A 23,000-nucleotide genomic window follows, 5' to 3' on the forward strand; every position below is an offset into this window, starting at 1 on the left:
CGCGCCCGCCCCGCCCGTCCGGCAGCGGCCGCGCCCCGGGGAGCTGCCGGGAGCCGCAGGGCGGGCGCCGGCGGCCCTCCCGCCCCGCCGCCGGCCGCTGCCTGGTGGCCGCGCTCCGGCGCCGGATGCGGAGCAGGAGGTCGGGGCGGTCGCGGCGGAAGCAGGGGTTGCTGTAGTGGAGCCGGGCCCCGGCATCGCCCGGCGCGGCTGAGCCAGCCCGGCCCGGCACGCTGCGGAAGCCGTAGCGGTGGAGCTGGCGCACGAAGCTGCGGAACCGCGTGGCTCTGAAGGTGCGCGGGGCCGGCCCCTGGGCGTCGCCCGGGCCGAGCAGCTCCCGCTCGAAGAGGGAGCGGTCGATGAGCAGCCCCTGGGCCCGGCTGTCCCCGCGCACGGAGCGGACGCGGGGGCTGTTCGCCAGGCGCCACAGCTCGGCGGGGAAGGTGCTGGGCAGAGCCCGGCGGGCAGCGGCAGCTCCGCCATGGCACCGATCGCCGAGTGCCGCCACAACGGCCGCGGCTGCGCCGGCGGCGCGCGGCCTGAGGGGGGCGCTGCGCTCGGGCCCCCGGCGCGGGCCGGGCTCGGCGGGGACGAGCGCGGCAGAGCCGGGGCCGCGGGCACAGCGCGGGCGGGGCGGCTCCGGGGCTGGCCGGGCTCGGCACGGCACGGCACGGCACGGCACGGCACGGCTGGGCAGGGCAGGGGAAGCCCCTGGCGAGGGCGCCGGGAGCGGCGGAGGGCTCTGTCCCCACGCTGCATCCCGCGCCTGCGTCACCATCGGCTACAGAGGGAAAGGACATTGCTCTGTCTTGGTTGGGGAAAAGATGAAAAGGGGGGATTAGAAAACATCCCTGTGGCCTTCTTTTCAGCAGACTAGCTGGTTTTATCTCAACATCTCTGCCTGTCTTGGCAGAGTAAGCACATTTCTCGTGATTTAGAGTCAGCAGCAGGAAGGGGCAGCAATTTTGTTAGCCTTGTCATCAAAACCATACTACTGCCCCACAGATGGATATTGCTTATCCCAAGGGATTATAATGCCTGGGCAACAAGATAATGTTATCCCATCATCCTCTCTGGCTTGCCCCATCCTACTTCTCTTCGTTTTGGTGTTGAGGCAAGGAGGTAATGCTTGAGTTGTGCTAAAAGCTGTGGCTATGCAGAAAGTAGTTCCTTTGTACCCGGGGATGGGAATGAGGTGCTTTCTAGAATTCAGCAAATTTAGCAGAACAAGCTAACTGCAAAAGCTAGCCACTATTTGAGCAGACAATGTTGTAGAGCATGTGCAGAAACACAGGTAAAAACATTCAAGCCTGAGGAAGCCTTCTGAGCTTTCATCCAAAATGACCAGCAGGAGGCTGACAATCATTTTGTGCAGAAACCACACGTGTGCTACAAGGGCTTTTGTAATAGTGTAATTAGAAAACATGTTACAAGTGGGAGGTTAGGAAAGTATAATGTGTAATACTAAGAAAGAAAGTGTAAAAGTACTACTGTGCAAAGAATGAGCAAGTGAGTTTGAGGTGTAGCTTTCCCCCTCACAACTCGTGGTGAATAAACAAATACATGCTCTATGAGCTCCACACTATAGAGCTCTGTTTTCTTGCCTGGTTTCCAGGCAGCAATTAATGGCCTACAGTTGTAGTGAACTCATGCTGGTACCTTCCCAGAAGGTGTTGCATTTTTCTTTCCTCAGGAATCACCTCTCCTTCCCTCCCCATCTAGGGTAAGTGCCAATGCAAACTCCTCCTAGAGCAAACCCTTGTCACTGTAGACTGACAAAGGAGGTCTTGCAATGGAGAGAGACTCCCTAGAGCTGCTTGTGGAGAGCTGGAGGGGGAAGCTTTGTCCTTTAGTCTTCAAGTCTTGTTGGGGAGCTGCTTGTGCTCTGGGAGACAGACACCGACAATGCTTATCCAAGCCTTGCAGGTTCATTCCTGAGCTTCCTGACACACCACAGAGACTTTGGGGATGTCATGTTGGGGCACAAATTTCAGTCTGGGCACTTTTTGAAGTGCTTCACTTAACTATTTTTGTTTTATTTTTCTGCAGAAATGTTGTCATCATCTGTTGCTTCCAGAGAATCTTTTCCTATTTTTTGGGGAACTTCCCTTTGCTGCCCTCCCAAATCAGGCCGTTTCCTAGGGCTCCTTCCAAAACCACAGAGTAGGCCATGGTCTCCATCCTTCAAATGGAAAAGAAGGAAACATAAAGGTTTCTATGAGAGAAACCTCTCATAAAGGTTTCTGCTGTGGGGACCTTTGATTTCATTCTGCTCTTGGTTTTCTCCCCAACCCTGCCCAGGGCACAAGGAGGAACCAAGGCCAGATTGGCCTTATCCAGTTCCCTAATGCCAGAAGGTGAAGCTGTGTTTCACCAATGAATGTATACGTCAATCCTTTTTGGTTAAGGAGCAGATACGTAGAACGCTTGGCTGGAAAGATCATCTAGAGGGCAGCTTTGGCTCAGGTCCTGTTGTTGAGGCTTCAGTCAGGGCCTGTTGTTCAGCCCTCAGTCCTTCAGTATTTTGTGGTGCAATCAGTGCTGTGCAGGGCTGGAAACAAACAAGACTGTCTTGGGGACATTTGAGACAGGGAAGAGGATTAGCCCTGCAAGGCTGGGCTAGGGCCAAGAGCAGAAGGCCAGCACCCTGCATTGCCCACAGGGAGCTGTCCAGAGCAAGAAGCCACTCCTGCCCAGGGCTGGGGTGCCCGAAGCTGCCTCCCCGCTGTGCAGCTCTGCAGAGCCCGCGGAGCGCAGGGCCCTGGGCAGCCAGGGCAGCCCGGCTGCCTTGGGGCACAAGGAGTGTCCCAGAGAGAAGCTGCTGCCCTTTGCTTTGGAGCTGCTGCTCAGAGTCTTGTCATTAATCCGCAGCGTCAGACATGTTTTCCTTTCCTCCCACAAATGTAACACAACATTTTGAGAAAATTGACTGGTGTAGCTTCTGCTGCTGGTGGTGCTTTTGTCTGCAGGTGAGAGCTAGTGATTTGAACCAAGGACAGAATCCACTGTTAACACCCCAGTATTGCCAAGTCAAGAAAACCATTCCCAAATGGGCTACTGGTGCTGAGCAGTTTTCCTAGTTTTTGGATAGCTACAACCTTAAGAAACCCAACAGATTTTCCTCCATGAGGATACCAGCAGTAGCATGATGCCAATTTTTTTCACCTCTTTTCTGTGTCTTGGGTGCTTTTAGGAGTTCCTCAGTGGCCAGCAGGAATGAAAGGACCTGTGATAATGCGGTTTGAGAGCTCTGTGTTGTGCCCTGCCACATGAGTATTCATGACAAGCTGGACACCCTGCTTGTGGGTCTGTCAGGTTAAATTCATCCCAATTCTGTGCACACAGCAGCCCCGAGATGCTGAGAAGAGCAAGGACAGTGAGTGGGTGTGCATGCACAGACTCAGGGCTGACTGCTGTGTGGGCAGAAGGTTTTGGACAGCAGAACATCTCCCAAGTTGGAGGAATATATCAGATCTATATGAAATGAAAATATAGAAATCTATATGAAATCAAAATAAATCATATTAAATAATGCGTAGTAATTTATCATCTATGTAATTGAAATCTATATGCTTTTGCCAGCCAGAGGTCTGTGTATAAATCACAAACAGGATGGGACTGTTGCGGAACACACCTTGAGCTGTTTGTTTTCCAGCATCAGTCTCATTACATGCTTATGACAATGGGAGGATGCCAGCAGCTCACATCCCTGGCAGAAGACAAAGAACTTATTGTTACAGCTTACTTGAAAAGTTTTCTGACCAATCACACAAAGCAAAAGCATATTGACAGTAGTTCCTTCCAACCACTATAAACACACATACCTTTTATTAAAACAATGTTTGCTTATTTTGAATACAATACCTGCTTGTAAGCTTTAGGATACAATGCACAGAGCTTCATTATTAAGCTTAGAACTTCCTAATATTTTGCTAGATATACTTCTCTGTAGCTTAGGGAGTTATTCTGTCCAAGCGTTAATACACAGACCACTGTTCTATTTATGCTTACGTTTCTACTTATTATATAACTTTTCTGCTGACAAATCTTATGGCTCCTGCTTAGTTCTAACCGCAGTTCTGCTGCCTCTGAGGCCTGCCTTTTGCAGCTTTCCCAAAAACTCTCTGATTTTAAGGATTCCCACAGACGCCACAGGAGTGAGGGCAATAGGTCCACCACAAACTCACTTGTCCATTCTTTGTACAGTAAAAGATTTTAAACTTTTTAAACTTAATGTGAACATGATACATTCCTAACCTTCATATTGCAACATATTTTCTAATTACATGATTATGTAAGCCCTAGTAGCACATGTACAGTTTCTACAGGTCAGTCTCTGGTGGTTGTTTTGGATGAAGGCTCAGAAGACTTCCTCAGGCTTCAGATTTTTTACCTCTGTTTCTGCACATGCTCTACAAGATTGTCTGCTCAAATAGCCACCGATTAGCCTTTTGCAGTTAGCTTTTTCTCCTAAATTTGCTGATTTCTAGAAAGTGCTTCACTCCCATCCCCGGGTACAAAGTAACTACTTTTTTCTGCATAGCTCAAGCATTATCTCATTGCCTCAGCACCTAAAAGAAGGTAGGGAGGAGGGGGCAAACCAGTGAGAGTGATGGGTCATTATCTTGTTATCCAGGTACCAGTTCTTAGATTAACTAAGGGCTATTCTTGTCCATAAAGTACGTGTGGGGATACCACAGGGACAGAGGCAATGTGTGGATTTGGAGTGCTGGGCTTGGCACCAAAGTCCTGCTCTTAAGAGGGGTGCAGGGACACAGGGAATGTCAGAGGACAATGAGAGACGGGGACATGAGGCCATAATGGGCCAGGCATGATCCTGCACAGGATGGCAGCAAAGACACTTCCTCACCATGGCCCTGGCACTCCAGGACACCCCAGAAAGGGCCGAGGAGTCCTATGTGTAACCAGGAAGGGAGACTGACATCACTGTGGGTCCCAGCATTCGCCAGTCCCTTGCTGGCCATTCAGTGCACACTGGGGACGCTGGGCATGTGTGGGACATGGGGATGGGGTGCACAAAGTTAAAGGGGGACCCCAAAGTGGAAGGAGTGGAAGCCAAAATCGCTGGGTGGAGATACCCAAAAAGGACATGTGGTATCCCAAAATGGAGGGAGGAACCCACAAAATTGGAGCGATGCTCCAAAAAGCCACATGAAGCTGTTTTCTCCCTCCGTTATTCACCAACAAGAACTCTCTATCAGCTCTAAGTTCAGCAAATAATTTCAAGTGTTTTAGCTGAAACTCATTCTGAGCAAACTTTGTAGAACTGATCACAGAACCACAGAATGTTCTGTGTTGGAAGGGATCCACCGAGTCCAGTTCTGAAGGGAATGGCTTGCTGGCAGGGTCAGCACCAAAGACGCCCCCTGCAACTTAAGGAAGAAGTGTAATTTACTGTAGGGCAAAGCAGCAAAGAAGTACAAAATGAGAAGCTAAACAATGCACCTGATTATTACTACAAAAGATACATCACCAGTTACCCTAATGCTTGACCATTGTCCTGACACGCACATCAGCTGGGGATGCCCTGTCACACCAAAGGATTGGAGAAGCACTCCCAGTAACTGGGAATTCCTGTGTGGTTTGCCCACCCTCAGGAGAGGCCGCCAACTTTGCTGTGAGAGGGCCCAGATTTTATACTGTTGAATAAACAAGCTACCATAACTTCTAGTGCAGGAACATCTGGTTTCATCCTCTCCTTGGCCAGGGCTCAGGGAGGAGCCAAGGGAGTTTGCTTTGACCCTGTACCTTCAAACAAAGCCAGATAGAATTGTGATAAGTGAATATGATTTGTGCTAATAATTGTAACTTTATCAATATTTTAGAAAATATTTGTTAAAAAGCAATAGAAGTGATATGTAATTAGCATCAAAAAACAGATGTTCGCGGATGTTCATAAGATACAGGATAGAGTACTGAGATATTTTAACACAAATGACCTGGGGAAGGACAAAGCTGGGAAAAACTCCAAGAGCAGAGTCATCACTGAGACAAATTAAATTCCTGGCAACTTCATAGGCAAGAACGCCCTTGAAGACTAATAAGTTGATATAATTCCAAATAGAGAGCCCAAAACTGGAACATAATTCTTATGTTTATAACACCAAGCTCAGTGTTCATGTGCAACCTGCCAGGTTATTCAGAGGACAGTGAAGAAGGCCATTGGCCTTCATGCAAGAAGACCCCTGAAGAGTCTTCCCTTTTCCTTTGTCTTGGACTCCTTGTGTTGTGCCTCTGCTGTGTCACCCACACCGCAGCAATCACCACCACCCTAGGCGATCTCGGCAGAGATCCGGGGGTGGCCGCTCTTGTCAGTGTCCTCTGGCCACCAGGAGTGTGCTGGCCAGCAAATCTCCACTCTGTGGCCACAGTGTGCCACCACAGGGGAGGAGCTCAGGGTGGAAGGGGTAGAGATGGGGTCCAATGCAATGTTGGTTATTTCTGCATGCTTATTGTTCTTATTGTCGATCGATTGTTCGTTTCTAATGGTGCTTGAAGAATAATTGTCTATAGTAGGCATTGCAACTCAGTAACATTGCATCTGCTTTGAACTTTGGGGGCACCACCACTCCAAACACCCTGGTCAGATCATTGCAGTGGTGCTGCAGGAGCTGCTGAAGCCACTGCCTTCCCAAGAGCATCCTCTAAGAGAAGAGGATAGCTCAGTGCGCACCAGACGCTCACACCACACGTTGTTATCTGAGGGTTGATGAAGAAGCACAGAGGGGCTCTTTGTATGGTATTCCAGTGGCCTTTATTATCAGCACACTGAAGTGGACCAGGGAAAAAGAGCGAAGAACAAAGAAGGGTCCAGGATTAGGGATGAGAGAGGTGAAGCATTGAGTAAAGAGAATAGAGGCAGTACAGAGGCAGGGTTATAGGGTAATAGCCAGTTGGGATTCAGGGGAGGAGCTGTGAGGAATGAGGATCGATAGGGAAGGCAGGAGCAGGGAACATTCTAGAATGGGGGAGGAGGAAAGGGATGACAAGGGATAACTTGGATTATTAACATATAACAGCAGGGAACTGTGGCAGAGCAACTCTTTGTGTCATCCTAACTTAAAGGGGTGTTTATTCCCAAGGTGTCCCTGCCTCAGCATCCTCTTCTGTGTCTTGGAATGCAACAGATCATGACTGTGGTTCTGGGGTAGAGTGTGGCAGAGGCACCCCCTATCCACACTCTTGGCATTGGCACCAGTGTTGATGCCTTGCTGAAGTAAAAAGTCTTCTGGGTTTTGCTTGTACTGTCCTTTTATTGTGAACAAGCAAGGTGACTTTGATGTGGTGTGTTTTGTTTCCCTCTCTCTTTGGGCTGTAGGATGAGAGGCTGTGAAGTTGCAGTCTGACCCACTGGGACAAACAAAAGAACCCTAGAGGATGAAGACACAGGGGGTGAGAAAGGATCAGACAAAAAACCCGGGTAAAGAGCATTGGTGGAGACATCCTCAAAGCAACACATGGCAATAGTTCTACTGTATGAACATGATCTCTCCATCAATAAACATGGCAACCACCCACCATGATATGGGCACTGTCAATTGGATGGCACATGCCATGGACCCCTGTGTGATTCACTGTGACATAGGCACTGCCAATTGGATGTCATCGTCATGGGCTTCTTTGTGACCCATCACCACTGACATATGGACACTTTGTGACCCATCTCTGGCATCAAAGCATCCACCCACATAACCCTAGAGTGCACGAGAGGACAGGAAGGAACAGAGCGAGGCTGCAAGGAGGCCCTGCATAGCTACCTCATGTCTCTCATGTCTTGCTGAGCTCTGTCATCCTTTCCAAGGCATCTCCCATCCCTGTGAATGAAGTCCTCAAAGCCCAAGCTCCATCAGGATCAAAAGGCAAGAACTCCCAGTGAAGAAAACCCCAAGCATGCCCAGATAGATCTCTGTGAAGGGGAGGGAAGGGCATGAGGGGGAGGAGAAGGAGGATGATGATAAAAGCCCTGGGGCTGCTCTAGAACAGCAGCCTTAAGAAGTGGAGGGAGTCCAGCTGCTGCAGGCAGGTAAGTGGCTGAGCTGGGCCATCCCATGCACTGTGGACATCCCCAGGGAAGGAGGGGAAAAGGGGAGGGGCTGATTCCCACAGTAGCCCTGCTCTATCCACCAGGCACCCTCAGCCCCAGGCTGCAGCCAGAGACACAGGGATTGGTGACCCCACAAGCTGTTTTCTGTGAGCTGGTCCTTGCTGGGGAGTGCAGGGCTCAGCAGTGTTCTCCAGCCTCCCCTGCACTCCCTCACTGACTGTGCTTGCTTTTTGCCAAATCCAGTTGAGAAACTGCCAGAAAAGAAGAAACACAACCATTGCTACTTCCACAGAAATGCACAGGTACTTGCAGATTTCCCTGCCTGGGCGGAACATGCTGTTGCAGCTCAGCCAAGCACTGCTGCAGAGCACTAGATTTTCCATCTATATTTCTTCTGTCTTAAGATATTTTGAACATCAATAAGCCTACTGATCCTGAAGACAAGAACAGCATGGCCCCTGAAGACATGGCAAATGCTGACTCCTATAAAGCAGAAGACAGTGCCATGCTGGATGTGATCATGGGAAGTGGCACCTCCAGAATGAAGAAAGTAAGTTGTCTACAGAAAGGATTTGGCCAATGAGCAAATGTGTACATTCTCAAGCTGTGTCTGCTGAGCACCCAATGGATTTTTAGGGCAGCAAGTGTGCTAGAAAATGAAGTACTGCTTGGGGGTAAGCTGTGCAAATGGCTCTCTCTAGTGGCAATCCAATTCCATCACATATCTCCTTCAGGTGCCGACCATTGTGAGGGACATTTACCAAAATCTCTCATTCATCAAGGATGTATCTACTGACTACAGTCCGGATGAGAACCTGCAGGAGATGGCCCTTGCACAGCCACATGATGTGGTGGTGACCCTCCTGCGGTGTGCCCCATCATGTGACAGGTACGAGGCCCACTGGCCTGGAGGGCTCAAAGATTCATCAGCCTGAGACCCCATCAACATGTAGACACAGCCTCACATGTGGTGGCAGAAAGAGGGAAATTTTCAGAAGCCCCTCTGATGCCATTATTTCCCAGTCATGGCACGTCAGCCCAAGAGCCTGCTTCCGTGCTCCTTTCCTGTCCTGCAAGGCACCATCACTTGGCTGCCTGCTACTCACAGTGGCAGTGTGGCTGGGTGCAGCTGGAGATGGGCAGAGGGCAGGGACAGAGCTGCTGAGCCGCTGGGGACCCTGCAGCTGGCCAGGCTGCGGTGTTGCGGCCAAAACCCCAGTGACACAGGGTTCTGGTCCTGCAGAGTTGCTGTGACCATGTGGAGGGCAATTATCTCCTCACATAGAACTGCAGAGAAGGTGCTGCCAGAGCTCCTCTGTGTGCTGGAGGACTGGCCGCTGCACAGCACATCCACCTCTGATAAGGACGACTCAGATGTCTTTCCTCTGGCCGTGAGTTTCTGGACTAGACCCAAGCACATCCTCAAGGGCTGTCTCTATGGCATCTGTCCATCCTTAGTCCCCCATCCACCATTGCATCCCGTGCCTCACATGGTGTTCTAGAAACCTGGGTTCATGGCAGTTGCAGAGGCAGCCAGGGCAGATGCTGCTCCCCCTGCATCTGCCCTGGCACAGGGCAAGGCCTGAGCTTCATTCTCCCATGCCTGGACTCTGCCACGGAGATGTCTTGGTGTTGAGCATGGTCTCTGGCTGTTTTGGTTTTTGCAGGCAACCAGAGCACTGTGGGAGATCATTCACCTGCCCGAGTGCCCAGAGATGTTGATTCTGTATTTTCCCCGCCTCTTTGTGGTCCTGCTCTTCCAAGTTTTCTCCAGCACAGAGCGGATGCCAGTGAAAGTCAATGCCTTCTGGAGGCAATGCCAGTACAAGCACTTCCTGCCCAAGAATCCCAACAGGTGCTCCACATGTTCTCCCATCTCCACAGTGCCCTTGGAGCTGGGTCTAGGATTCCTGGCATCAGCTGGGCTTTGCTCTGCACGCAGATTTGCATTGATGACCATGAAAGCACTGCTCTGTGAGCTTAAGTATGAGGATGTGGTGTCTGAAGTTGAACGTGAGTGTGGCTGGGACACACTCCTCAGCACTGATACCCACCACCATACAGTGGGTCTTCTGGCCAGGTGAGAGCCCCATTCTCCCTGCTCCAGCTGTTATTTCTCCACAGTGACCACAGCATCCCTGTGATCATGGGTGAGAGGGACTTGTCACTGAGGGATGGTGCAGCAGAGTGACAAAGCCTTGAAGGTCAGGGTGCACTGGAGGAGCCAGAACCCAGCATCTCTTTCCCTGAGGAGTGCCAGGGTCTCAGTGCTGATGGCACAGGGCAGGAGCTCTGTCTGTGGGCAGCCTCACTGAGGACAGCCTGCTGGGAACAGGGCGGTCGCATTGAGGGCCACTGACAGCCTGGGGGACAGGACTGCCCCGTAGGCAGAAAGGGTGGTTTTCCAGCCTCTTTGTTCCTGAAATGAGCCTGCTGGTGTTCAGCTCCACCTTCCTCCTTGTAAGAGCTAGTGGTGGAAGAAGAGGCTTCTGTGAGTCAGTCCCAGGAGAGTTCTGCCTACCCTCCTACCCCGCTCAGAGTCAACAGTGTCTTTTTTCCCCTGGCAGAGCAATGCTCAGGATCTCACAGCCTTTGTGTTGCCGCATTGCACGCTACCTGTTCAGGCTGCTCCGCAGAGAGGAGGCACGCTGGGAGGTGGCTGCCATGGCCTTCCTTGTTGAGGTGAGCCTGATGGCAAGCACTGCCTTGCCAAGCTGTGTCCCACCACTCTGCCCTCTTGGAGATGCAGATGCAGGGGAGTCCAGTCAGTGAAGGAGGGGCAGAGGTGGGCTCTGCTCTGTACCCTTTGTCCCTTGCTGCTGGGGTGACACCAATAGTTTGTGCTATTCTAGTGACAGCTCCTCCAAACCTCATCATGCCTTGTCAAGTCCAAGATATTGGGCCAAGGACTGATGGAGAGAGTGGAGCGAGTGAGCATCCTGTTCAGGGCAATGGAAGTGCAGGGTGCTCTGCAGTTTTTACTTCCTTTGGGCTCTGGTGCCTTTGATATTGCGTATGTCCTTCTCTTGCCCATAGCTAGCCCTGTGCAGTGATAGGTTTGTATCAGCTGTGCATCCCTGTCACTGATTTGTGTTTCAGATCCTGCCTTGCCTTAATGTAAAGCAATGTGGTGAATGCATCCTTCAGCTTTTCCCAATCTACCTATTGAGGCAGTGCACAGTTATGCGTCTCCTGGTGCTTAGATGCCTCATGGTACTCTGCAGGAGGCCCTCTATGGTAAGAAGTAGGCAGGCAGCCAGCCAGTGTGGGGTTGAGTAACACAGTAGCTTGCACTTGGAAGGGCTTCAGAAGATGTGCAGCTTCTTCCAGCTCTGCTGACTTGCCATTCACCTACCAGAGTCCATCAGACCAGGCCTTTGGCTTCTGGGCTCTGAGGCATCAGCAAGGCATTGAACTGCTGGAGCGTTTGGCAGTGCAGCCTTTCATGGCTTCACAGCATTATATTGTGTTCCACGCAGGCTAACACAATGTGGGCCCTGACTGAAAGCCTCACAGAGGTGCTGAAGGATGAAGATGGGGAGGTGAGGGAGATGACTCTCTCTGTGCTCAGTGAGATGGCCCTGAACAGAGATGTGCCAATTGCCAGTTCCCTCGCTCTGCAGCTGGTTGAGGCACTCCGGCCACTCATTGACAATGTAAGGCTCTGTGCCCCCCACCGCAGGTGCTGGGTGCTGCCAGGAAACTGTCCCTTGTGGATTTTCAGTTCCACACCCAGTTGGCGTGGAGCAGTGAGTTCTGAGGTTCTTGCTCTCTTCCCTTTAACTAGGATATGATCCATGTGCAGCTGCTCTCCATTCACCTCTTTCAAGCACTGATGAAGTTGGTAGAGGAAGAGGGGAAAAAGCCCCTAGAAAGAATTGTACGCCAGAGCCTGTTCCCACTGTTCCGCCACTTGCATGACAGGAATCAGTTTGTGGCTGAGGTTAGAATTCTGAAATGGTGTCCAATTTGGACATGACTTGGCTGCCTCTTGTGCAGATGCCTGGTGGAGCCAGTGGCCACGGCATCCTCCTCCTCTTAGCTAAAGAGCAGCAGTTCTGGGTTACATCTTGTCTGCTGTCCTGGCAGTACTAGGTGCCTGGGATGGGAGCTGACCCATCACTCTGCCCAGGCTCTTGAATTTGCTTTCTCAGTTGCTGCATCTTCCCACTAAGGACCAGGAAAGGCCCTGAGCCTTGTCCAGGTGCAGGAGATACAGGTTCTGTAGTCTCAGCAGTGGTTAAATCTCCTGATATCTACTGCTCTACAGGCCTCCTGGGGAGCTCTGCTTCAAGTTAACACATTCCTGCAAGAAAGGAAGTTCAAGAACCTGTTGGAAATGAAATGGAGAGGTGAAAAGAGCCTGGTAAGGATGGACACAAAGAGCCAGACAGCCTTGTCAATGCTTTTTATGTCCAGCACAGTGAAATGCAAAGGAAAACATTCTTCAGGTAAGCTGGGAAATGGCTCTCTAGTGGCAATCCAATTCTTCACGTATCTCCTCCAGGTGCCGACCATTGTGAGGGACAGTTACCAGTGGCTCTCATTCATTAATGATGTGGCTGCTGAGTCCAGGCTAGATAAGACCCTTCAGGAGATGGCCCTTGCACAGCCACATGATGTGGTGGTGACCCTCCTGCGGTGTGCCCCATCGTGTGACAGGTACGAGGCCCACTGGCCCGGAGGGCTCAAAGATTCATCAGCCTGAGACCCCATCAACATGTAGACACAGCCTCACATGTGGTGGCAGAAAGAGGGAAATTTTCAGAAGCCCCTCTGATGCCATTATTTCCCAGTCATGGCACGTCAGCCCAAGAGCCTGCTGCCGTGCTCCTTTCCTGTCCTGCAAGGCACCATCACTTGGCTGTCTGCTACTCACAGTGGCAGTGTGGCTGGGTGCAGCTGGAGACGGGCAGAGGGCAGGGACAGAGCTGCTGAGCAGCTGGGGACCCTGCAGCTGGCCAGGCTGCGGTGTTGCGGCCAAAACCCCAGTGACACAGGGTTCTGGTCCTGCAGAGTTGCTGTGACCATGTGGAGGGCAATTATCTCCTCACATAGAACTGCAGAGAAGGTGCTGCCAGAGCTCCTCTGTGTGCTGGAGGACTGGCCGCTGCACAGCACATCCACCTCTGATAAGGACGACTCAGATGTCTTTCCTCTGGCCGTGAGTTTCTGGACTAGACCCAAGCACATCCTCAAGGGCTGTCTCTATGGCATCTGTCCATCCTTAGTCCCCCATCCACCATTGCATCCCGTGCCTCACATGGTGTTCTAGAAACCTGGGTTCATGGCAGTTGCAGAGGCAGCCAGGGCAGATGCTGCTCCCCCTGCATCTGCCCTGGCACAGGGCAAGGCCTGAGCTTCATTCTCCCATGCCTGGACTCTGCCACGGAGATGTCTTGGTGTTGAGCATGGTCTCTGGCTGTTTTGGTTTTTGCAGGCAACCAGAGCACTGTGGGAGATCATTCACCTGCCCGAGTGCCCAGAGATGTTGATTCTGTATTTTCCCCGCCTCTTTGTGGTCCTGCTCTTCCAAGTTTTCTCCAGCACAGAGCGGATGCCAGTGAAAGTCAATGCCTTCTGGAGGCAATGCCAGTACAAGCACTTCCTGCCCAAGAATCCCAACAGGTGCTCCACATGTTCTCCCATCTCCACAGTGCCCTTGGAGCTGGGTCCAGGATTCCTGGCATCAGCTGGGCTTTGCTCTGCACGCAGATTTGCATTGATGACCATGAAAGCACTGCTCTGTGAGCTTAAGTATGAGGATGTGGTGTCTGAAGTTGAACGTGAGTGTGGCTGGGACACACTCCTCAGCACTGATACCCACCACCATACAGTGGGTCTTCTGGCCAGGTGAGAGCCCCATTCTCCCTGCCCCAGCTGTTATTTCTCCACAGTGACCACAGCATCCCTGTGATCATGGGTGAGAGGGACTTGTCACTGAGGGATGGTGCAGCAGAGTGACAAAGCCTTGAAGGTCAGGGTGCACTGGAGGAGCCAGAACCCAGCATCTCTTTCCCTGAGGAGTGCCAGGGTCTCAGTGCTGATGGCACAGGGCAGGAGCTCTGTCTGTGGGCAGCCTCACTGAGGACAGCCTGCTGGGAACAGGGCGGTCGCATTGAGGGCCACTGACAGCCTGGGGGACAGGACTGCCCCGTAGGCAGAAAGGGTGGTTTTCCAGCCTCTTTGTTCCTGAAATGAGCCTGCTGGTGTTCAGCTCCACCTTCCTCCTTGTAAGAGCTAGTGGTGGAAGAAGAGGCTTCTGTGAGTCAGTCCCAGGAGAGTTCTGCCTACCCTCCTACCCCGCTCAGAGTCAACAGTGTCTTTTTTCCCCTGGCAGAGCAATGCTCAGGATCTCACAGCCTTTGTGTTGCCGCATTGCACGCTACCTGTTCAGGCTGCTCCGCAGAGAGGAGGCACGCTGGGAGGTGGCTGCCATGGCCTTCCTTGTTGAGGTGAGCCTGATGGCAAGCACTGCCTTGCCAAGCTGTGTCCCACCACTCTGCCCTCTTGGAGATGCAGATGCAGGGGAGTCCAGTCAGTGAAGGAGGGGCAGAGGTGGGCTCTGCTCTGTACCCTTTGTCCCTTGCTGCTGGGGTGACACTTATGACACTGTCACTGCTGTATGTCTTTCAGGTCCTGCCTTGCCTTAAGTTACGGAACTGGGATGAACGCATCCTCCCACTTGTCCAAATCTACCTTCTCAAGGACTGCAGAGCGTTGCGTCTCCTGGTGCTCAGATGCCTTACCTTCCTCTGCAAGAGACCCTCTATGGTGAGAAGCATGCTGCCCAGCTGTGCAGGCAGTCTGGAGCTGAGTAACACAGTAGCTTGCACTTGGATGGACTTCAGAAGAAGGCCAGCTTCTTCCAGCTCTCCTGACTCCCCATTTGCCTGGCCAAAGCCTTTGGCTTCTGGGCTCTGAGGCATCAATATGGGATCAAGCTGCTGGAGCGGTTTTGGCAATGCAGCTTTTCATGACTTCACAACATTACATTGTGTTCCACACAGGCTGAAAGCATGCAAAGCCTGAGTGAAAGCCTCACAGAAGTGCTGAAGGATGAAGACAGGGAGGTGGTGTGGATGACACTCTCTGTGCTCAGTGAGATGCTCCTGAACAGAAATGTTCCAATTGCCAGTCCCCTCGCTCTGCATTTGGCTGAGGCATTCCGGCCACTCTTTGACAATGTAAAGCTCTGTACTGACCTCTTTTTTCCCCCCAGCTTGAGATGCTGCCAGGAAATTGTTCCCCTGTGGATCTTCAGTTCCATGCCCAGTTAGGCCTAGAATAGGCAGTGCTGAGGTTCTTGCTCTCTTCACTAGGATGACAGCCATGTGCAGCTGGCCTCCATTCACCTCTTTCAAGCAGTGATTGGGTTAGTAGAAGAAGAAGGAGAATGGCCCCTGCAGGACTGCGTGCACCAGAGCCTGCTCCCACTCTTCTACCACATGTATGATGAGAACCAGTTTGTGGCAGAGGTGAGGACACCGAGCTACTAGTGTCCCCTGTGAGCGGGTTCAGCTGCCTTCTGCTCTAATGTCTCAAAGACCGCAGCACTCCGGCCTCCTTCTGGCCTTTGTCTGGGCCTGTGCCCTGGGATGCTGTGCCATCTCCCAGTCTCTGCTGCTCTGCAGGCCTCTTGGGAAACCCTGATTCAAGCAACGATATTCCTGAAGAAGTGGAATCTTGTGCAGCTCCTGGAGACACATAAGCTGTGGACGTTTGGTGAGAGCCTGGTAAGGGTGGCTTCAAAGCCCCAGACTGTCTGAACAAGCCCTCTGCCCACAATACCCTCTGTGAGGGGCTGGCAGCTGTGGCCCCTGCCTACTGCTGCACTCATCACCGACAGCCTGCTCCCCACACACTACTCCCTCTGGTGTGTGGCCCAGCAGGCTCTTCTCCAGGCTCCTGTGCTTCCCTGAGCCAGGCTGCCAAGAGAGCCCAAGCCCAGCTGTGCTCTGGCATCAGGACAGCACTGAGGCTCCCTGTGGAGTAACCATCTCTATGCTCCCTCCAACCCAGCTGTTGGCTGGCCATCAGGAGCATCCATGCAGGGATGCCAGTTCTGGATGCAGGGGCTGCCTGTCCAAGGGGAAGAATCAGTGTCAACCCTTCCCTCTGTCCCCTTGTGCTCTCTTCAGCTGCAAGAGGACAGAGACAGAGCAGATGGGTACCTGCGCCAGTCCGTGATGTACCTGCAGAGCCCACAGAAGTCCGTGCGAGAGGCAGCCGTCAGGCTCCTTGGTGAGCCAAAACCCTCAGGGTCCCTCCCTGCCCTACTGTACCTTGGTCCAAGCCCCAGCAGCAGGACTCAGCCCAATGGCTGTGGTACCCTGACTATGCCTTAGGACTCCCTGCCACCCTCTGCCACCCTTGCACTTGTAATTTATATATATATATGGCTCAGCCCTGCCAAGGGGAGGAGGACGTGTGGCCCGGCTGGCAGCACTGGTGCTCGGGAGCTGTGCCACTAGGGTGATGACAGGCTTGGTATCCCTAGTGCTCAGCAGCTGCCACTTGAGCAGGCAGCAGGAATTGCTCCACTTCACCTGTGAGGATCAATGGGAACAGTGGGATGTCAGAAGGGACAGCTGTGAATGCATAAAAGATCCTGGGCAGGGCTCTGCTCTGTCCACAAGAGGGTTGGTGTGGGCAGAGCAGACAGAGATTTAAGCATGAAGTATTCATGGCAAGCACCTTACTTGGGCTTATCCTCTTTCTTGAGCATGGGAAGATGTGGGATTGTGTGGGGTGGGACAGAGTGGGGCTGCCATGACAAGAGAGATTCCTGGGGTCCCCAAAGGTCTGGGCTCTGACCCTGTGACCTTGGTGAACGGTGCTGCATCCGGCTGGTGGCCAGTCTTCAGTGCTGTGCCTCAGGAGTCTGTGCTGGGGCCAGTTCTGTCCAATATCTTTATTGATGACACAGATGAGGGTATTGAGTAATTTTGTGGATGACACAAAGCTGGGATAGTGTGTTGATCTGTTGGAAGGTAGGAGGGCTCTGCAGAGAGACCTGGAATGGTTGAATGGATGGGCAGAGTCCAGTAGGATGAAGTTTAATAAATCCAAGTGCCAAGTCCTGCATTTTGGCCACAATAACCCCTGCAATGTTATAGACTGGGGACAGTGTAGCTGGACAGTGTCCAGGAGGAAAACGACCTGGGGGTACTGGCAGCCGTCTGAGCATAAGGCAGCAGTGTGCCCTGGTGGCCAAGAAAGCCAACAGCATCCTGGCCTCTGTCAGGAATAGCGTGGCCATCAGGAGCAGGGATGTTATCCTTCCGTTATACTCAGCACTGGTGAGGCTGCACCTTGAGTGCTGTGTCCAGTTCTGGGCCCCTCAGTTTAGGAAGGACGTTGAGATGCTTGAGTGGGTCCAGAGGAGGGCAGCAAGGCTGGTGAGGGGCTTGGAACACAAGCCCCGAACAACTGAAGGAGCTGGAGGTGTTTAGCCTGGAGACAAGCAGCCTCAGAGGTGACCTTATCACTCTCTACAACTTCTGAAAGGTGGTCATAGTCAAGTGGAGGTTGGGCTTTTTCTACAGGCAGCAACTGAGAGAACCAGAGGACATAGTCTCAGGCTGCATCAAGGTTGGATATTAGGAAAAAGATTTCATGGAGAGAGTGATAAAGTACTGGAACGGCCTGCCCGGGGAGGTGGTGGAGTCACCATCCCTGGTTGTGTTTAAAAAATTATTGGATATGACACTCGAGGCCATGGTTTAGCTGAGGTGTTAGGGCATGGGTTGGATTCAACAGTCTTGAAGGTCTCTTCCAACCTAGTCATTCTGTGAATTCTGTGAATTGTCTCTGTTCCAGCCCACCAAGATATGACAAATTACTTTAGCTCCTCCATCTGGAACCTTGTAACTCGAACCCGGCACTTTCTAAGGCCTGCAGAGAGAAATCCTTGCTCCAGATTCAGGCTGTTGCAAAACCAACTCCGTGAGGCATGGAGGAAAGGAGCTTCTCTCTTGGAAAATCACTGGTCTTCTCTCCAGTAGAGTGTTGGGTTACAAAGCTGGAGGTCCCCGCACTACTGATCCCAAGAACTCTCAGGGTTATCTGAATGGAAATATTCAGTGGCTTCTGGCCTCACAGGACAGCTTTCCTCTTAGATCACTTTTCTCCAACTCACAGGACAGCTTTCCTTTTAGATCACTTTTCTTCACCCCTTTTAAGGAAACTATTCCCCTTTTAAGGAAATGATTAAAATGCAAAATAAAAAGGCACTAATTCAAAATCACTTTCCTTGGATCCCTGCCTTGGTTTCCTGTGCAGCTGGCACTGCAGCTGCACACTGAGCTATTGACTATACACATTGACTATATATCTTAACACTCCCACCCGTGTTTTAATTGAGCATACCTGCTAATATAGTAAGAGGGAAACAAAAACATTTCAATGCATTTAACCGCTGCTCTTACATCCAGCATTATAACAAGTAACAAACTTAACAGTATGAAGGTGAAAAAGAATGTCATAGGACAAAAATATTTATTGATATGAAACCACAAAGGATCCTCAAAATTCAGTTACTGATCGAGAGACTGAAAGTTCTCTACATGTTATCATAATGAGTCAAGCATTCTTCACCATCAAACGGGGCTTAACTGATGTAAGTTCACACGGAGAATATTCTGAAGGGACCTACAAAGATCATTGAGGCCAACTCTTTAAATAAAAGGTTAATACGAGGCTTGAATGTGTACATGACCTTGATATTATTAGCAAGCTGATTGATTGTATTTGATAAGGACAGTAGAACAGAACAGCATGGCCTTGGAGAAATAAAAATGGGATGTAACTTAAGTCATTCAAGACACAAGCAGGATGCCAGCTAAGCTCTGCAAGGCTGACAAAGCAGGAGTTACAAACAATATTGCGCTTACTCAAAAGCGGAGGTTGAGGAGCAGCCACCTAAAAAGGACACCAGATGTTGAAGACCATGGAAGAAGACCCCCAAAGAACATATAAGGAGTTCTGACAAGGGGTGTCACAATGTAAAATAAAGTAAAACATATACATCAAGTATGTGGGGCTAGCTAACTGTACATCAGTGTGTATGATAAAACCTCTGCTTACCCAACACTCGGGGCAATTAATTAGAGGAAGGGTCCTTTGAGTGACCAGCATGCTTCAATAAAGAATGCCTGCTTTCTAATACTCAAAACCTTTGTAGAAATTTTCTATCTGGAAAACTTTGGAATGATATTTGCTATAAAATGAGCACTGATTTCTTTAAGAAGGCTTCTATTATTCTTCCTAAGACTTTTTTGTTGGAAAAAAAGGCCTCTGCCCAGCCTGACAGCTGGTCTACTACCACCCAGCCACAGGTGGCATGCCTGCAGGGTCTCTTTGCAGTTCCTGAAAGTGGAAATCAGTCCATGGTCACCCTCCTAACTATCAGCACTTGAATACTCAAGTCAAGTCTGGCAGCCATTTGTGATTCTCTTTTGTGGTGGCATACATTCCTGGAGCTGGCCATATTTTTTGTACTTGTATAAATATTGCCTGCGTCCCTCCATAGGATTTATCATGAAACCATCTAGCTAGAGTGACTAAATATTCTTGTCAGAATTGGTATTCTGATTTACCATGAAATATGTATCATTTGCTTACACTGGTGGTGTTTTTCTCCATCATCGGATACTGCTATTAGATTTTTGGATCAAAGGTGTTAAGATGTGATATCAATGTGTTTGTTGTGGCATTAGAACTTTGGGTTCCTCCTGCTGTTGCCACTGAGTTAAAACGAGCTGGTGCTCCTGCTGTGACTGTATATAGTTGTCTTTTGAGGTCCTAATTTCTGCATTACCTCTCTACTAGCTATTCTCAAAGTTCTCAGTTGTCTCAGTCAAAGACTTATTCAAATTCCCTAACCAAGGAATCTGTGGATGTCAGATGCCACAGCTCTGAGAAAACGTCATGCCTACTTTTTGTGATCAGACATGGGAGCTTAATTATGGCCTCTCTTTGTTATAATTTATTGCCCCTTCCCCAGAATACAGCCTAAATACTTACATTTCCTTTTGACACAGCTGAAACATGGATGGAGATGCACTCTGTTTCGTTTCTGCTAGAACAACACAAACTAGTATTGCAACCATTTTTTCTCATCACAATTTTCTTATGACAAGTGATTTTCATGATCTGATTGTTTAAGAGCTGATTCCAGTGATTTTGTATCTTAATTGCAGTGCAGGAAGTGTCAAAGTGCTCTGCCGATTCAAGAGCCCTAACATACCTCCTAAAGGTAAAACTAATCCCTCAAATAATCCGACAGTGTTCACAGAGCAATGCTGGGATTTGGGCAGTTCACCTTGGAGACTGGCTGTGAATATGGTTACAGTCTGAAATGGACTTTCACTTCCCCTGGATGGCCACAGGCTGTTGAGAACTCACTGGGCACTGTCAGAACTCTCCCTGGAGCTCCTGATGGCTTCTCTGGGATGGGTTACATCAGCACACTGGGTGCCTTGTGACACCCATTGGTGCCATTCTGGATTTGGGTATCTGAGTTCGTCACACCACTCCAGCTGGTGAAGAGCAGCAGAGATCACAAATCTGTTCTGAACAGCTTTTGCCTGTTGTTTAGGACTAATTGACCCTGTTCAACAGCTGATCCTAAACCTCAACCCCTGCAGGCCTTTCGAGGCACCCCAGCCCCTGTGTGCCTTACGAGGGACTCCAAACCCCCTGCATGATTTACAGGGAACCACAGACCCCACATGCCTTAGGAGAGACCTCAATCTCCCCTGCACACTTAACAGGTGACCTCAGTCCCCTGTGCAACTTGGGAGAGACCCTAAAAACCCCTTGAAGTGTGCCTTTTGCTGATCAGGCTGTGCACACATACTCAATGCACTAACCTAATTTCATCAACTATGTATATAATGCTGCAGGAAGGAAAAGTCTGCAATAATTACAGAAATTTATTAAAAATCGTTTGAGACCCTTGTAGTTTATGTTGAATATACTTGGGGAATTTTAGCATTCATCCTTTGTATCCTCCCTGCTTCAAGGATCTCAGGTGAACTCACACAGTTCCCCATGACCTCCACTGCAGTTGGATGTTTGAAGAAGGGAGTCTGTAAAGGTGGTGGCCTGGGGTCCCATTTGGATTGCCAAACTGTTAAGAAAACTTCCCTATCTGACCATATCATAGCTCATTTGGTTGGGGATGTGATATTCGCTCTAAATTCTTTATTCCCTTGAACAAAGACACCAGTCCATATGTCAGGAACTTTTATCCTTTAACGATACAGTCACCTAAAATCCAGCAACCAGCCCTTCCAGCTCTTCTATGTAATTGCAGAAGTGTTGGCTAACAAGCTCTCAACTTTTACAACAAACAACCTGACAGTCCTCATCACAGACTTTGGCCCAGAGCAAGGGGTAATGAATGAAGATAATACATTTCTAATGAAAATGAATGCACTTGAACAGCAAAGCCAAGTTAAAGAATTCTGTCATAAGGCTAGAAGATGAGCCTCAGAAGATTAGAAGAACAAGTAAAGATGAATTGCAAGTAAAGTGGATGATTATTGTGTGGAAGAATTATGTTGAATGAAGAAAAACAATGTATAGGTCAGATGGGAGAATTAATGGACGCAGTGCAGAAGAGCCAAAGAGTTCGCCTGAAAAAGAGCAAAAGGGAGAGATGGCACTGTTTCTGTCTTGGCAAAAAATGTTGGATGGAATGTTCACAGTAATGCAGAAATCTGGTTTTTAAAGTTTTAGTGTCTATTAGACAGTGGAGGTGATTTCTAGAAGGCTGATGAAAAAGAGAGAAGAGATTTAAAAAGTAAAGTACTTCTGTCTGGTATGTGTTCCATGAATTCAACATGTAAGAGTATTTTTGAAGTGAAAAAAGAATTCCAAACTTGAAAGAGACATATGCATGTGTGTTCCTTCGTTTAGTACTCTACAGTTTTTTGTGTAAGTTTTATTTAAAGTGTCAATGTTGGAGGAAGTAATTGCTGTTTTTACTTGCACAACTAGCACTGCCACAGGAATTAGGTACTTTTATAGAATTTTAGATTCTTGTAAAATCAAAGCATTTGAAAAAGTTCAGCTTATTTCTTTGCGATTCAGTCAAGTATAGTGTTTTGGGTTTGTATGGCAAAGTTTTGGTAGTGAGTGGGATGTTTTTGTGAGGAGGAAGCTTCCCACATGCCTGATAAAGCCTCTGGCAGCTGGCTGTAAGAGAGGCCGGCCTCTAGCCGAGCCCATCAGCAGCAGTGAGTGTGACTCTGGAGCAGCATTTTTGAGAAGAAAATCTGTGCGGCAGTACAAAGAGAGGGTTGCGAGTATTTGAGAGGAATAGTTGTGCAGACAGCGAGGTCAGTGCCAAAGGAGTGTCAGGAAGTGCTCCAGGTGCCAGAGCAGAGATCCCCCTGCAGCCCGTGGTGAAGACTGTGGTGAGGGAGGATGTTCCCCTGCAGCCCATGCAAGTCCACAGTGGAGCAGTCCACCTGCAGCCTGTGGAGGACCCCAATACCAGAGCAGGTCCTTGCCCAAAGGAGGTTGGGGCCCTGTGGGAAGCCTGTGCTGGAGAAGGCTCCTGACAGGACATGTGGCCCCAAAGGGAGTGCAGTTTTTGCTGGGGCAGTTTTGCTGGTGGGACTTGTGAACCCATGAGGGTCCCACGCTGGAGCAGTCTGTTCCTGAAGGACTGCACCACATGGGAGGGACCTACAGTGGAGCAATTTGTGAAGAGTGTGAGAAATCCCCTGTGAGGAGGAAGGAGCAGCAGAGACAAGATGTGGTGACTTGACCACAGCCTCCATTCCATGTCCCCTGTGCACTGAGGGGTAGAGTTAGAGAAAAATGGAAGTTAAACCTGGGAAGAAGGGCAGGGTGGGCGGAGGTGTTTTAATATTTGATTTTATTTCTCATTATCCTACTTGGATTTAATTGGTAATACATTCCA

General features: G+C 50.2%; 2 protein-coding genes across 11 annotated transcripts; both read left to right on the forward strand.

Moving 5' to 3' along the window:
- Positions 1 to 72: 72 nt before the first annotated feature.
- LOC146763575 (uncharacterized) lies at positions 73 to 19,231 on the forward strand. 10 transcript variants are annotated; one of them, XM_085568045.1, is made up of 9 exons: positions 146 to 290; positions 7,337 to 9,453; positions 9,730 to 10,142; positions 10,630 to 10,744; positions 12,333 to 12,428; positions 13,503 to 13,690; positions 13,778 to 13,915; positions 14,403 to 14,517; positions 14,699 to 19,231. In XM_085568045.1, exons 2-9 carry the CDS (start codon positions 9,088 to 9,090, stop codon positions 14,984 to 14,986), a joined length of 1,719 nt encoding a protein of 572 aa, XP_085424171.1. In that variant the 5' UTR covers positions 146 to 290; positions 7,337 to 9,087; the 3' UTR covers positions 14,987 to 19,231. The 10 variants fall into 10 exon arrangements, with proteins under 10 accessions (XP_085424169.1, XP_085424171.1, XP_085424172.1 ...); XM_085568046.1 differs by having other exon boundaries at positions 9,730 to 9,917; positions 10,005 to 10,142; positions 13,503 to 13,915; XM_085568042.1 differs by having other exon boundaries at positions 7,337 to 8,612; positions 8,797 to 9,453; positions 13,503 to 13,915.
- On the forward strand, positions 15,661 to 19,231 carry LOC146763576 (uncharacterized). Its single transcript, XM_085568050.1, has 3 exons — positions 15,661 to 15,798; positions 16,204 to 16,306; positions 17,885 to 19,231. Exons 1-3 carry the CDS (start codon positions 15,661 to 15,663, stop codon positions 18,067 to 18,069), a joined length of 426 nt encoding a protein of 141 aa, XP_085424176.1. The 3' UTR covers positions 18,070 to 19,231.
- Positions 19,232 to 23,000: the final 3,769 nt, after the last annotated feature.

This window comes from Lonchura striata, chromosome Z (genome assembly GCF_050655825.1).
Source record: "Lonchura striata isolate lonStrDom1 chromosome Z, ASM5065582v1, whole genome shotgun sequence".
NCBI classification, from domain to species: domain Eukaryota; kingdom Metazoa; phylum Chordata; class Aves; order Passeriformes; family Estrildidae; genus Lonchura; species Lonchura striata.